This window comes from Talpa europaea, assembly GCF_964194135.1.
Source record: "Talpa europaea genome assembly, chromosome: 9".
NCBI classification, from domain to species: Eukaryota; Metazoa; Chordata; class Mammalia; order Eulipotyphla; family Talpidae; genus Talpa; species Talpa europaea.
In genome coordinates, this window is record NC_140076.1 from 11,746,886 (window position 1) to 11,762,327 (window position 15,442).

The following is a 15,442-nucleotide window of genomic DNA, read 5'->3' on the forward strand; positions in this document are numbered from 1 at the left end:
CCCCAGAATTAATTCTTTTCAAAAAAAAAAAAAAAAAAAAAAAAAAAAAAGCCACGGAATTTAAATACAACTTAGCCAACAAAAACCAGCTCACTGATTTTAGAAGGCTTTCAATTACCTAAGTGATAACCAGTACTGGGTGCATTATTAACCTAAATGGTAGATAAGGTCAAAGTCAAAGGAACTGGGCTGAGGGCCTCCCCGGTGGCGCAGCGGTTGAGCGCTGGGTTGCGAAGCTGCCCGCGGCCTCTGCGGCGCCGGTTCGATCCCCGGCTGCTCCCCGGCCACCGGAGGAGGGTCCCACATGGCGCGCAAACCTCTCCTGCCGCCCGCTGCTCCCCTCAGCAGTGTACTTCGGTCCTTCTGCCTGCTCTGCTCCCTGCTCTGGCTCTGGTGAATTCTCTCACCCTCCCGCGCTTCTGACTGTACCCAGTGCATGTATAAACAAAACAAACAAACAGACCAGCAAACAAATAAATAAAGCATGCCTCTATACAAAAAAAAAAAAAAAAAAAAAAAAAAAAAAAAAAAAAAAAAAAAAAAAAAAAAAAAAAAGGAACTGGGCTGATACAGCTTAGAGAAAAGAGAAAAGGGGATTTGTGCATCTCCATTAAGGGCAAGCAGAAATGCATTTTTTATTATAGGGATTTAAAACAGCAACTACAGAAGCTATGATTGAGCTATGCTAACATATTACAAAGAAGAGGCTTGAGAAGTCTTGCATTCTGAAAAGGCTTGACATTTCTGGGACCATCTCCTCTTTTCTAAAAGAGATCCCACAAAAGAGGGATCTAAATAAGGGAGGTTACACTTGAGATTTTTTTGTGGGACAAAAATATTTAAAACATTCTGGAGCATTATAGCATCCAAACCAAGAGAAAGATACAAGAAAATTATAAAGTTAGAAAAATTACAGCATAAAAAAGCAATGTTTCCCAACATTCTTGATTATGTTTGTAAATGTAAAATCTGTTGTCATCCACAACTGAGGAAAGAAATTCCACATCCACTTTTTACAAACTGCTGTGGTTATGACCACAGTGAATAAAACATTCAAAAAGTTAGCTTCCTCCAAATCTAAAGATTTGAAAATGTAAAGAATTCTTTAAATAACTAGGGTACAAATGCAAACTTTGAAACAACAGAAACTGAGGAACAACAAGAACATCCATATTAAGCTTAGCAAACTAATTTACAAGGTTTACCAAAACACTACACTCCCAAGTGATTAACTCATTTTCTCAGGAGAAAATAACTTAAATATGGTACAGTCAGCCAAGCAAATGAAGAGAATGAAATCCTAAATCAGAATAGATATGTTCACTCAGACACATGTGTTTTTAATGCATAGACTGAAAAAGCAAGCTAAACTAGTTTGTAAATCTTGAGTAGATGGATGGAACATACAAGACAACAGGGACATGAAAAGGCATTGACAATGAACAAATTAGAAGGCAGCAAAGAGATGCTGGCACATGCCTATCAAGAGACACTGACTCAGCAATCGCTAAAAACCACCCCAAGAACAAAAGGGATATACATACAAAGATTTTATTTATGAAGGACAATATCCCCTCCAAGCTAAATATCTGCATTCCCATAAAATGTACAGATTTGGTTAACAATGATGCAAAAGGGGCCTCCAATACTGACAGACTAAAATACACACATGGAAGGACAACTCAAATACAAGTATGATCGCTGTCAGCAGGGTGTGCGCAAAGTACATGGTTTAGTTCTTTCATAGATGTTTTAAAGTTCACATTTTATGAGATCCAACAAGCCATGGAAAACAAATGCTGACAACTCTTTGTATCGGCCAGGAAACTACAAGTAACATTTACCTCAGGAGATCAAGATTCAAGTTAAGAGGGCTTTTTCAGACTCTTAATCATTGTTGAAAATGAAGTAACAGTGTCAGTATGTACAGACAGGCCAACAAGCCAGATTATCTCTGCTTCCTAACAGAGACGGCACATGGCCATTATAACACGCTTACTCCTTCAGGGAGCAAGCTAACCACAATTTGACTGCCCTGTATTACACAAGTATAGAACGAAAACAATTATCTCATTTGTTAAAAACAAGCTTTAAGGCAGAACTGCATGAATTTTAAGATATTTAATGGAATGCCATGGAACACAGTGGTCTTCTGAGAAACTGAAACTTCACTATTACCATACATTAACTAAAGATGCTCCCATGTTATTTGCCATCCTTTAGATAATTTTTCTCCCTATCACTATGAAGATGCAGACTATAATCAAACCAACAATTAACAGGTACAAAATCATAAAAGAACATACAAAAATCTGGAAATTTTAACAGAACAGTTTAAAATTCCATACAATGGAAAATGAAAGGCTAACGCTGATGCTTACTAGCACTGACTAACACCTCAGCGGCCTGAAACTCTGTTAAAGCTATGATTCATACTGTGTCTAATGAGTGAAAAGTTGAGTTAAATGGTTATTTTCATACTTAAAGACTCCATGTTTCTTGCTAAGAAACAAATCAAGACACGGGTCCTGTCTCCCCTACCAGCTAAAAATTCAGGCTTTCTTACTTAATAGCAAGAAATATATTAATTTAGGAATAATGTAGCCCATAACTTTTTGTGAGAAATTAGGACAATGAGCATGCCATCACAAAACTAAGAAGAAAAAAGACAGAAAGGGAGGTGAGAACAAACATCCCATACAGGGTCTAGAGGTGTCCAGGGCTACATCTCAGGACAGAAGGTATAATAATGAAAAGCAGCTTCTAAACGTACTTGATTAAAATCTGGATCTTTTTCTCCATCCGGTTTAGCTTCTTCCTTATCCTCCTCTGTTTCAGAACTACTCACATTCAGCTCTGGAGCAGAATCCTTCATCACCTGAATGTACCAGGAAAAGAGAAAAGTGGGTGAAACCCTAGGAAGGAATGCAAAAGCATGTTGTGTGAGTGGGGGCTTATATCCACAGGAGGGACGCCCATCCCTAGGATGGGATAACAGGTGGACAGTGAATCAAGACTTAAGGGCTCTCTGCTAGTCTGTGTTGTATGTTATTTTAAGAAGGTAGTTTCTACCCCATGACTTATTCTTGTATTTTGTGTGGTGACCATACATGTAAAAGAGTCTCTACAGAAGTTACTGAGCTTTTTTTTTTTTTTTAAAGATTTATTTATTTATTTGTACAAGCACTGGATACTGTCAGAAGCACGGGAGGGTAAGAGAATTCACCAGAGCCAGAGCGGAGAGCAGAACAGGCAGACTGATGAAGTACACTGCTGAGGGGAGCAGTGGGCGGCAGGAGAGGTCTGCGCGCCATGTGGGACCCTCGCCCGGTGGCCGGAGATTGAACCGGCGCTGCAGAGGCTGCGGGCAGCTTCGCAACCCAGCGCTCAACCCCTGCGCCACCAGGGAGGCCCAGTTACTGAGCTTTTACATGTTATTTTGCAGAACTTCAAACATGTTCTACATTTCTCCAGGGACATTGACTGTCATATTTTCAAGTTCTTAAGAAGTTCAGTGCTCATTAGGAAGGAGAAAGTGAAGGGTGGAGAAAGTGCTTTTTGTGGGCCTCCCTGGTGGCGCAGCGGTTGAGTGCTGGGTTGCAAAGCTGCCCGCAGCCTCTGCAGCGCTGGTTTGATCCCAGGCTGCTCCGCGGCCACCGGACGAGGGCCCCACATGGTGTGCAGACCTTTCCTGCCGCCCTCTGCTCCCCTCAGCAGTGTACTTCGGTCCTTCTGCCTGCTCTGCTCCCCGCTCTGGCTCTGGTGAATTCTCTCACCCTCCCGCACTTCTGACTGTACCCAGTGCTTGTATAAATAAATAAATAAAGCTTAAAAAACAAACAAATAAATAAATCTTAAAAAGAAAGTGCTTTTTGTACTATGAAATACTCCCATTACACTCAAAATAATGAAATTCTACCAAACTGGACACTGTTTTATACAGATAGCAATATATATACATGCCCTAATAGGTATAAAGAAGAAAATCTTAGGGGAAAAATTGAGACTAACTTCATTTTCTCAGCAAATTAGGAAGGAAAAGAGGGCCTCAATTTGACTTGCATGGCACAATACCCCAGACTTTTAGAGTGTGATTTGCATATGTTTCTCTTGTAAAGTCATGGAAACAGATGAGCAAGATGTCCAGAGATCTGGGTGAGAATAATAAGTGCTCTGCTCCGTAAACCTACCCAAACCTTTCACCCTCACGAACCCTTGTGAATGAAGGAAAGGCCTCTAACTGGCCTTTTTATTCCTAGCAGGCCCGCCCTCACCAATTCCAACACAATGACCAGGGGGACCTTTCAAAGCATAGATCAGACAATACCATGACCAGACCTGAAATTCTCCAGTGCTTTTCACTTAGAATAAAATCCCAAATTCTGACTGAAATTAAAGAATTTGGTTCCTCATTCCATATCACTATCCCTCCTTGAAGATAATTCACCCTAGACCAGTGCTGTTTACTATGCGACCAGTGGCCACATGTGACTATTTAAATTGAAAAGAACTTAAAAATCCAGTTCAGGACCTCCCAGGTGGCCAGGGGTTAAGTCTCATTGCTATCACTGATATGGTCTGAGTCTGATCCCCAGCCAGGGAGCTAACCCACATATGGCATTAGCAGACCTCTCCTATCTCGCCCCATACTCCCCGCCTTAGCAGTGTATTTCAGTAATCTGCCTGTTCTGCTCACTTTCTCTGGTGAGTCCTCTCACCCCCACACCTCTGGCCCACACCCCAGATTTTCTCTGCAAAAATAATTAAATAAAATATTGTTAGTTTAGTCATATTCCAAGTGCCTTACAGTCACATGTGGCTTGTGGCTACCAGTTTACTGGGTAAATACAGAACATGTCTATCACTGCAGAGTGCTGCCGGACAGAAGTACCCTAGACACAATGATTTACCCTACTGCATGAGGATATTAGGTTTACCCTTTTCCTTAGATTCTAATTGCCTAGACCCCAGAGAGTTAATACTCAGATAAAACAACTTCTTTAAGAAGCCTGCAATACTGTGATTTATAGGAAAAATATACCATTGATCATTTAGTTGATCAAAATATACTTCTCATATGTACTTGGTCTTTATCCACAGTTTCTAAGAGCTCCCTAAAACTTGAAATTGCCTAAATTTAGAGAGTGATAAAGGTGTCTCATTCTGTTGATGAGGTGATTCTGGAAGCACCTAAAGATAAGGGCTGGTTGCTGGGAGAACCAAGCCTGATTAGAAGGTTGGAGCTGCCAGTCCCACCCTCTGACCTCCAAAGAGGGGAGAGGGGTTGAAATTTGAGTTCAATTGCCAATGGTGAATGAGTTAATCATGCCTGTATAATGAAACCTCCATAAAATTCCCAAAGGAGAGGGTTTTGAGAGCTTCCTGGTGAACAGATGAATTTTAGGGGAAGAATGGCATGCCAGAGAGGGCATGGAAACTACATTTTCCCAGACCTTGCCCTGTGCATGTCTTCCATTTGGCTACTCCTGAGTTGGAGCCTTTGTAATATATCAAATCTGAGGAAGGTATCCCGGGAAACTCTGATTCATAGCCAGTTAATCAGAAGCACAGGTAACCACCTGGGATTTGTGACTCACATCTGAAGAGGAAGAGGAAAATGGACTTGAGACTGAGCAAACCCTTAACCTGTGAAATCTGACACCATCTCCTGGCGGTAAGCTTCAGAATGGAGTTAAGTTCTTGGACATCCTACTGGTGGCCGAGAATTGCTTGTCACTATGGGGGAAGCCTCCATATATACTCGGAGTACAGTCCAGGAAGCCAAAACTGACCCTTGACTATCTCTCTTCCTGATCAAATACTTCCACATCCACCTGTCAGTCTTTCACTTTACCCTACTCAATTTCCTTCCAAATACATCTTCCTGTATGAAATCATCTTATAAATTTATCCATTTATTCTGTTTTTTAAAGGCTTATTTTTTTATTTATTTATGCATGCAAGTACTAGGGAGTAAGTCAGAGGTGCGGGTGGCGAGATGATTCATCAGAGACAGAGTGGGGACAGAACAGGTGGATCCATTGACATACACTGCTGAGGGGAGCAGCAGAGGAGACATGGGAGGTCTTCTGTGCCACGTGGGTTAGCAACCTGGCAGGGGATCAAATTCAGGTTGCAGTGGCTGGTGATAGCTTGAGAGCACTGAGACTTTAACTCCTATTGGTTTATTCTTGATCTTCCTCATTAGGCAACAACGTTCTTGAGGGCAGATTTGTCTTTTTTAACATATACCCAGCACCAAGATCACTCTCAGCAGACATTCAGTAAATATCTGTCTATGGAGTTAGCTCTTAGGAAACAAAAATGTGATCCCCATCAGTCCTCAGTGAATGTCCAACAAGTTAAAAAGTGGGCTTGAACATTACTAGTCATGGCCACAAGAGGGACGAGTACCTTTTTATTATCCACAACTTTGTGGACATAGATGGTGGCTTGAGCGTATTCACGCAGGTCCCTCTGCTGCTGACACAGCAAGCCTTCTCTGCATTCCGGACAGAGTTCTTTAAAAAAGTAAAAATAGAAATGGCTGGGGAATTACTGTCAAAGAACCAAGGATCTAAAAGCATATATCAAATTTAGCAGTGAGTCTTCATTATTCTTTATTTTCCACCAATTGTTGCACTCTGCTGTATGCAAAAATAAGGAAATCTATTTACTAACAATAAATAAGTATTGAAAATAATGAGGTGATTCATGATAGAAAACTTACTAGGCTCAGAAATATACTGAGTTTCTGAAGGATTCACATCTCCAACTTCAGTCCTCGTGATTTTAATCACATGATCCACTACAAAGAGCTTTTGAATCATTTGCCATTCAGTGGGCCATATGAGAGCTATACTGTGCAAAAAAACACAACATGCCTTAGGACACATGGAAATTAAAAGAACATAATCCATTAGTCTCCTAAACCCAAATCATCAAAACCAGTACTTAATATGAAGGAATTAGAGCAACAGATAGATCACTGCGAAAAGTGAATAGTAGTTTCTCATACAAAGAAATGCTTTAATGACAGTGAAACTTAATGGACTGGAGTTACATGAATCAAGAAACCATCTCAAAAAGGCTAAATTGAATAAAACCTAGTTAGTTGCAGAGGATATAGTATGATGCTATTTATAAAAAGTTGTTACAAATATGCAAAACACTACCACATGTGTGTTTATTTGTAAAAGGAATACTTTCTGAGACTGATAAACCTCAAATACAGGGAAGTGTTTGAGAAAGGGAGAAAAAGCTTAAGTACTAAGGGGCCACACCTTTGATTATATTTGAAATGTTGAACTTGTAAGCTGATAAATGGTATACATCTGTTTTATTGGGAGACAAAAGAGATGGGAAAAGAATCTAAAAGAAAGCATCTATTAACTCTAAGTCTCCTTAAATGACATGAAAGATTCAATACATGAACACTAAATTCCCTAACTTTAGCTTAGTCCCATTTTTCTTCCCTTAGTCCCAGCTTTTCTGTTTCAGTTTTCATCTTTTACAGATAATCTCAGAGATAGTCAATCTTCTTTGGTATAGCTATAAAAAAATTATTTTGAAACATAAAATGGCACCACCAGGGTGAATTTCATAGATGAGGCCTCCTGAGGTACTTGGAGAATGGAACAGAATTTTGATTTTAAGATCCTAAGAGTTGCAGATGACAGGCCCAGTGTCTCTGCTCTGGTGCCATGCTGCCTTCCACCACCTCCTCTACTTACTGAAGTTTGGTGGCTGCAGAAGAAAAAAAAAAAAAGCAAAAGCAAAACTATACACAAGACCCTATCCTATTGCTTATAAGATTCTGGAAAAGACATCCATCAAGCACACTGTATTGCTAACCAGCAGACTGGAAGGAGAAATCGGGGCACCAGGAAGAAGAAACCAAGAGCAAAGCAGGTTTAGGCAGCCTGCTGCCTTCTATGAAGAAACAGGCTTTCTCTTTAATAAAGACACGTGCTCACGCTAGTCTAGTGGTGGATATAAAAGGAACAACACAGTTCAGCAAAGAACTAGGTTCTTAAAATAGAATGTTTATGTCAGATAAGAAATCTCCTATACATATCTTATTAATCATCAGAAGCAGAAAAACTACACTAAGAGAAGAAACTCACAGTTTAGAATCTTCTTTGGTCATGGAAGCGAATGTAAACATGAGTCCCCCGTGGGGACACAGGAGAGCGCTATTTCCCACCGATGACACAGGGCTACACCTCGCAGGTTTCCTACTCAGATGAAACAAGGAGGGATCAGTCTACTTCACCACTGCATGGCTAACAAGAATACTTTCAAGATAATCAGCTTCAAATTGAAATATTTAAAAGGCTATCAGTACTAAAATGAGTTTGAGGAATATTCATTTAACTCAACAGACAACTCCCAGTATATGCTACTAAAGGTAACTAAGAAAGGTACCACAATTAGAGTCCATACATTCTTAAAAAATACCCAAACCAACCAAAATTTGAAAATAGGAAATTTTTGGCTTCTACCTAACGAATTTTCTCCATTCTTCTACAAAAAATTGTGACACGATGTAGAGGACATCCGTATCCTAGAAGGAAAAAAAACACATAAAAGTTAACTACTGATTTACTATATTCTTTTTTAAAAAAAATTATACATTTTTTACATCATTGTTCATTCTTTTTTATTACAGTGTTTGCTTTCTTTTCTCAGGTGTAGTCCCCCCAGAATTCCCACCACCAACCACCCCTGCACCAACACCATAGTCCCTTGTGCTCCTCCCACCCCCACCTCAATCCTTCCACCTCCCCCTCCCCTGCAGAATGTCTCTGATTTATAGGATTCACTGTATTCTTAACCTATAGGGAAAATATTCTTCCTTTAGGGAAAGGTTTTCCTTTTCCAAGTTTTATATGTAAAATGGAAACACGGCCCTCTACCAAGAAATAGCAAGGTAGACCAAACCCCCCCGTGAGAAAGCTGAACAAGTGAGAATTAAGAGAAGCTTCTAGGCTGTTCTGAAACAGTTTATCAAGAATTGGGCGTGAGCCTTAGCAAGGTAAGATAAATTCCACACTTTGTGGAGATCATTATACCTCTGGCCAGTTACTAAGACAAGGTCTGTTTTTGTCCTGGAACAAATTCGGAAGAGAAGTCTTTTGCTCATTTGCAATCATCTTATGTAAGGCTTCATTTTCTTCCCCTTCTCTTTCTAAAATCTGAAAGAGAATGAAGCAATCAACCATCTCCTGCTGACAGCAGACTTGCCCCCTCCCTACACCCCCATTATAAGTACAATGTTAACTCTGTGGAGAAGACAACTTAGGGAGGCGGGGGTCTCAGAGGTGTCAGAACAGCACTCAGTACCTTGCACTGTGAACAGCATTCTTTGTGACTTGGAAACTCAGGAGCCTTTGGGAAGTACTGCTGCAGTTTGCTCCAAGCCTCTTTTGAAACAAGTCTTCTGTCATTTTCAGATATGCACAACTCTCCTGAGTTAAAAAAAAAAAAATTACATATGAAAAAACCAGCCTTAGAAAAAGCCAATATACAGCCTCCCAAAAGCCATTTCCTATTATTTAAAATTAAGATCTCCTTCCTTAGTTTCCAAAGACTAAGTTTAAATTTATTTAATTCTAAAGAACTTAGTCACTTCTTTATATTCGTAACCTAGGCGTATGGTTAGAAAATCAAGATAAAAACAAATGTATGGATCTAGAGGCGTTCATTTTCCATCTGCTGGGTGTAGAGAATAAGGGGGCATCCAAGGCTGCCGCACCTCTATTCCATGGCAGGGATGATCTAACCCCATTCCACGTTCACCTACACGCTAAAACTACAATTCCCTGAGAACTTTATTTTCTGTCATTTGCATATGATACTTTTCTGAAATCATCCTGAATTGAGATGTATTTTCAAGGTTGTGTCTAGCTTTCTCAACCATCTTCTCTTAAATTATGGACTCAGAGTTATGGAGTAAAGCAATCTACTTTCCACTCAAAAGGCAATCTCCAGTCAAGACCCAGGTCATGCGGTACTACCCCATCACTCCATCCTGAGTCTAAATACCCGGAAGAGGATGAGACTAGTAGTCTCGCCAAGGAATGCCCAGAGGCAGCAGAGGCCCCCTCATGTCTGCTTACACATCTACATCTCACTGACCAGGACTTGTTTCAGCTGTTCCCAACTGAAAATCAGTGGACTGCATTTATGTACCAACATGTAATTTTTTTTAAAGGTTTATTTATTTATTTATACAACAACTGGGGTACAGACCAGATGTGCGGGAGGGTGAGAAGATTCACAAGAGACAGAGCGGGGAACAGAACAGGCAGACTGGCTGAAATACACTGCTGAGGGGAGCAGCGGGCACGACAGTAGAGGTCTGCTGTGCCATGTGGGACCCTCGCAGGCTGGCTGGCCAGGAACAAACCAGTGCTGCAGAGGCTGTGGACAGCTTCACAGAGCGGTGCTCAACTGCCTGCGCCAGCAGGGGAGGCCCCCAACATGGATCTTTACCAAGAAAGTCATTCGTTTATTTCTGCGCTCACAAAGTTTGTTTCTGTCAGGGTATCAAAGTCACTGGCTTCTTAAATTCAGTATCAACATTCTTTGCTTTACATGTTTTACATAATGAACTGAAAATGAGAGAAATTAATATACTCAGTCACCACAGCTGGTGAATGAAGATGGACTGTGAACCCAGATTGGTCTCATTCAAACGCCATTCTAAAGGCTCATAAAACATCTTAACCTCTACCTTTCACCTCTTCTTGAGCTTTCAATAATACCAAGAAAAGATTACTTTGCTTTTTAATAAATCTATTACCAGAGAAAATAGGCCACGATATAAAAATTAACTTTGTAAACAGGCTGTTAACTTCAATTTCCTTCAATACTACAAAAACTTATTCCAATGATGCCTATCTCATCTCCTCAGACACAATTAGGAAACTTTTTTTTTGGGGGGAGGGGAGGAGTAAGGCATTAACTTCATTATCAAACCATAACTTAGTATGTCTATATGATGAAATATAACAGCCATAAAGAAGTTTAAGGTATATTTCTAGGACCTGACCAAGAAAGACTCTCAAGGCAATTAAACTGCTTTCCTTGTTTCACTTTTCTTACATTTTGAAAGGACAAGTTTGTTAGGACAAGGAAAGGAGAAGACACAATGACACAAGACAATGACACCGAAGGAGCTGCTGCTGCTGCTTTGTGAAGGGAAAAGGCTGGTGAAAAGAAACACCTGCACAGCCACAGGCTGGAAAGAGAGCGGTTGTTTTCTTTTTTTAAAAAAACAGGAACGTCTCTAGGTATGTGGTATAACCAAATCTGGTCCAGAAAAGGAGACTGAAGGAAATACAAACTACACATCACATTTTTTCCCCAAGATTTATTTATGCATACAAGAACTGAGGTGTAGGCCAGAGGTGCAGGGGGAGAGAGGATTCACCAGAGACAGAGTGGGAAGCAGAACAGATGAATCTACGAAATACACTGATGTGGGGAGCAGCGGATGAGACAGGTGAGGTCTGCTGCTCAATGTGGGTCAGCTCCTTGGCTAGGGATTGAACTCATGCTGCAGTGGCTGGCGATAGCTTGACAGTGCTGAGACTTTAACCCCTGCACCACCAACGAGGCCCCCACATCACATTTTTAAATAGGATTCACAGACACTATCACAACACCATCAACACATCTTAGGAACAAGTTTTAATGTAAGCCTAAGAAGTCAAGTGGGTTTCTAAGTGAGGTCCAATATCCTGCACCCCGTGGATACAACAACCAATAGCTGGTATCCACAAAAACAACAGTGAGCATTATTCTCTTAAAATACTAAATGACAAGGCATGGCACCAAAATGCCACCAAGCTGCAACTCAAACTAAAGACATAGAAAAAAAATTAGCTCTTATTGTACAATTACTTAGAGACTGAGAAGTGCAGGATGAGTCCTGAAATCGCATTCAGTTCTGTTATGGCTTCTGGTCAAAACTGTAGTAGGGAAATGACAGGAGGAGATGGGAAGTGGGAGGATAGAGCTAAAGCCAGCAAGCTACATGATTAAGATGACAACCAGCACTCTGACACTGTTTCAACCAGCTGGGTGGCACAACAAGCATCTAACTTAGAATTTTTCTACAGGCTTCTGAACTTTTGAAATGATCCTACGCCCACACCTTGCTGTGAAGGTAAAGTAAAAGTGTTGTTATGAAAGCACAAGAGAAAAAAATCTACATTTGGCTCCTCATTTCACCTTCCAGGTTGACTCAACCTGTTTACCTTTCAGAAGGTCATGTCTTCTCTTCCATTGAGTGCCTACTGTGTACCACTAGCACAGGGCAGATGAACTTGGAGGCAGGGTTATGTGATGGGAAGGACAGGTGTACTTGGGATCCAGAGATCTGAGTCTGCATCCAAACATGAAACCCCCTTCCCAGTTGTATGGCCAGCAAATGAAAATACAACAGGGCTGGTAAGATAGAATGATGTGAGATAATGTCTGGCACTGACACAAGGACCCTCAAGTGACAATGATTATCACTAGTGTGATCAAGGATATAAAAGCACTAGTATGTGTGGTTAAGTCTCAGACATTATTCAATGGTTCATAACGAACCAAATGATGTAAGCACCAAATCAGAGCAACAAGAACTCTGAGTTAGCACTATTTTCACAAGAAATGCACAGATGTGGATTAAGAGCACTGATCAGACACCCCAAATTCTCAGGGTACAGTTTTACTCAGGATAGAGTTTTAAAAAACGGGGCAGGGTAGGTTTGCACGGGCTTTAAAAATAGACAACTAGGGGCCTCCCTGCTCCCTGGTGGCCTAGGGGTTAAGTCTCAGTGCTAAGTCTCCCACCACAACAGCCCTCCAAAGCATCCTGAGTTCAATACCTGGTCAGGGAGTTAATCCACATGGCACACGCAGTACACCTCTCCTGTTCTACCTGCTGCTCCCCTTAGTAGTGTATTTCAGTAGATCTACCTCTTCTGCTCCCCACTCTGTCTCTGGTGAATCCTCTCACCCCTGCACCTATGGCTAGACCCCAGTTCTTGTATACAAAAATAAATTTTTTTAAAAAAATAATTAAAAGTAGACAATTATTTGACTTTCAGCATCTAATAAGAGTGCTAACAGAATGGAAAATCCTGACTCATGCCATGAGTCTCTTATAATAAAAAAAAAAATCATTTATTAGAAATGAGCACTAAGACCTAGTAAGAAATACATAAATATGGAGGATTAATAAGGATTTGGAAATTATTGTTAAGAGTATATAGTATGCAGGGCCTCCCTGTTGGTGCAGCGGTTGAGTCCTGGGCTGCAAAGCTGCCCGCAGCATCTGCAGCGCAGGTTCAATCCCTGACTGCCGGGAGGGTCCCACATGGCACAGCAGACCTCTCCTGCCGCCCGCTGCTCCCCTCAGCAGTTCATTTTGTTAGTCTGCCTGTTCTGTTCCCCACTCTGGCTCTGGTGAATTCTCTCACCCTCCTGCGCTTCTGACTGTGCCCAGTGCTTATATAAATCTTTTTTTTTTTTAAAGCAGGTAATAGAAGCTAACAGTTAAAATGGGTAAAAAACAGTAAAATTGAGAAAACCAGTTATTCCACAAAGGTGACCATTTCAGGGCCTAATCCCTAAAGAGAAAGTACAAGAAAGCAAATGCTAAATCAAACAAACAAGGGAAGATTCACATTCGTAGCTTACCATGTGGACAGAGAATGTCTTCGTTAAAATTTAGTTCCTCCTCCTCTTCTTTCCTTTCTTCCTTTGATTCATCTGATCAAAAGAAATATAGGTAATAATTTCTCTGGCAGCTGTAGTTAATGTTTAAAGTAGCAGAGATACTACTCTGCACAATTTGGAACAAAGAAAACTTTAAGACATTCTAAAAATTAAAACCAAGTGATTCCTACACAGTTCTTCTGCTGTTATAGTTCTTTTCCTTAAAAGGAAAGAAAAATATCTGAATGGTAGTTTTAAAGATTTAGGTCATGCGAGAAAAAGTATCTTTTTTTCAAATTAAAAATAATTTACATATCCTCTCATTAATTCTAGTCAAGGCATTGAGAGCATTGTTCATTTTCACTTACCTGTTCTTTTTAGGAGTTGAACAAAAAGCTTTAGAAGCAAATGAAGTAAGGACTTAATATTTAACGTTAAACATATAATAAGAACTTAGTTTTCCTATGAACATTTATCTTCCTATATCTACTTTTCTTAGTTGTCTACACTGTATCACTGCCAATTTGTAGTTGGGTATACCATGAACATGATCAAATAAAAGATGGCTTAATTACCAGATTAAAATAGTTATCTATGGTTTCCTGGTTAAGTACACAATTTTTAATGCACTTATTATCTATAAATATTTACTAATCATTACAAAGTCCAAATAAAGAAACGGACAGAGGAAGGACATGATCAGGGAACTGTCTCCTCTCTGTCTCCACTGTCTTTCTTTTTTACTGTCATACACAAATACAAGAAACTTCCTAAATAAATGACAGTGGTCAAACTCAAAGATTATTTTTAAAATGTAAGCCTTGAAACTGGCAACTCATTTTTCATATATCACACTAACAAAATTTAGTGACTCATGTACACTTCATATTTACAAAAGCATATCGAAACAAGCCCCAAATATAATTTCTGGAGGAATAATACCATGGTGTAGTGCATGTGACAATTATAAATTGGTATAGTCCACTAATCCATTAACTTTTAGGGATTTATTTCTCAGAAAGAAAAATATGCAAAGATGTAGGGTAAGGACATATAAGGAAGCTCAATGCATTTGTTTCTATTAGTAAAACTATAAAATACTGCAACTGATTCATTAAAGTTATGCATTTGCACAATCAAATGCAGTCACTAAATAAAAAGAAGTGTTTCTCATGTACCGCACTGAATTACGCCTGTATGGGTGCCATTCTGGAAAGCCACACTGACAATGATTATAGCTGATGAAAGGGCTCTCCCATTTGTTACTTATGAACTGATTCAAGCTTTTAAGACCTTTGAACAAAGGAAGGGGGAGAAGGCATATTACTCTATAAAGGCAGCATGAAAAATTTTCAAGTGAGGCCAACATCAAGGCACTTTCTATCATGGCATCCAACCTGACTTAATATGAAGGGTCACGCAGAAAAGAACACTAAATGTATACTGGATCATATGACACCACTAATATGGTTTTCATATGAGGTTAAAAAAATTTAAATGTTAAGTTCATTAAGTTATATAAAAATATTTTAACCAAAAGGAAATAAACTCTCCAAATGTGAAAATCTGATTATTTACTATCACAGCTTAAAACTAATAAATGGGGCCTCCCTGGTGGTGCACAGGGGTTGACACAACCTATGAAGCTATCCGTAGCCACTGCAGCACCGGTTTGATCCCTGGCCAGAGAGCTGCCCACATGGCGTAGCAGCCCTCTCCTGACTTG

At 40.1% G+C, this 15,442-nt stretch overlaps 1 protein-coding gene across 9 annotated transcripts in view; it reads right to left on the bottom strand.

Annotated features, from left to right (window-relative positions):
- The window catches only part of USP48 (ubiquitin specific peptidase 48), a gene marked incomplete at both ends in the record, with an annotated part of 71,250 nt that overhangs the window by 10,857 nt on the left and 44,951 nt on the right, over positions 1-15,442 (bottom strand). For 5 of the 9 annotated variants that reach the window (XM_084243860.1, XM_084243857.1, XM_084243856.1 and 2 more), the window contains 8 exons: positions 2,774-2,878; positions 6,415-6,521; positions 6,731-6,861; positions 8,127-8,237; positions 8,505-8,566; positions 9,075-9,197; positions 9,346-9,470; positions 13,699-13,770. In XM_084243860.1, coding sequence (XP_084099986.1) covers positions 2,774-2,878; positions 6,415-6,521; positions 6,731-6,861; positions 8,127-8,237; positions 8,505-8,566; positions 9,075-9,197; positions 9,346-9,470; positions 13,699-13,770 — 836 coding nt within the window. The remainder of the gene's footprint in view (positions 1-2,773; positions 2,879-6,414; positions 6,522-6,730; positions 6,862-8,126; positions 8,238-8,504; positions 8,567-9,074; positions 9,198-9,345; positions 9,471-13,698; positions 13,771-15,442) is intronic. The other 4 variants (XM_084243854.1, XM_084243853.1, XM_084243859.1 and 1 more) reach the window with 2 other exon arrangements.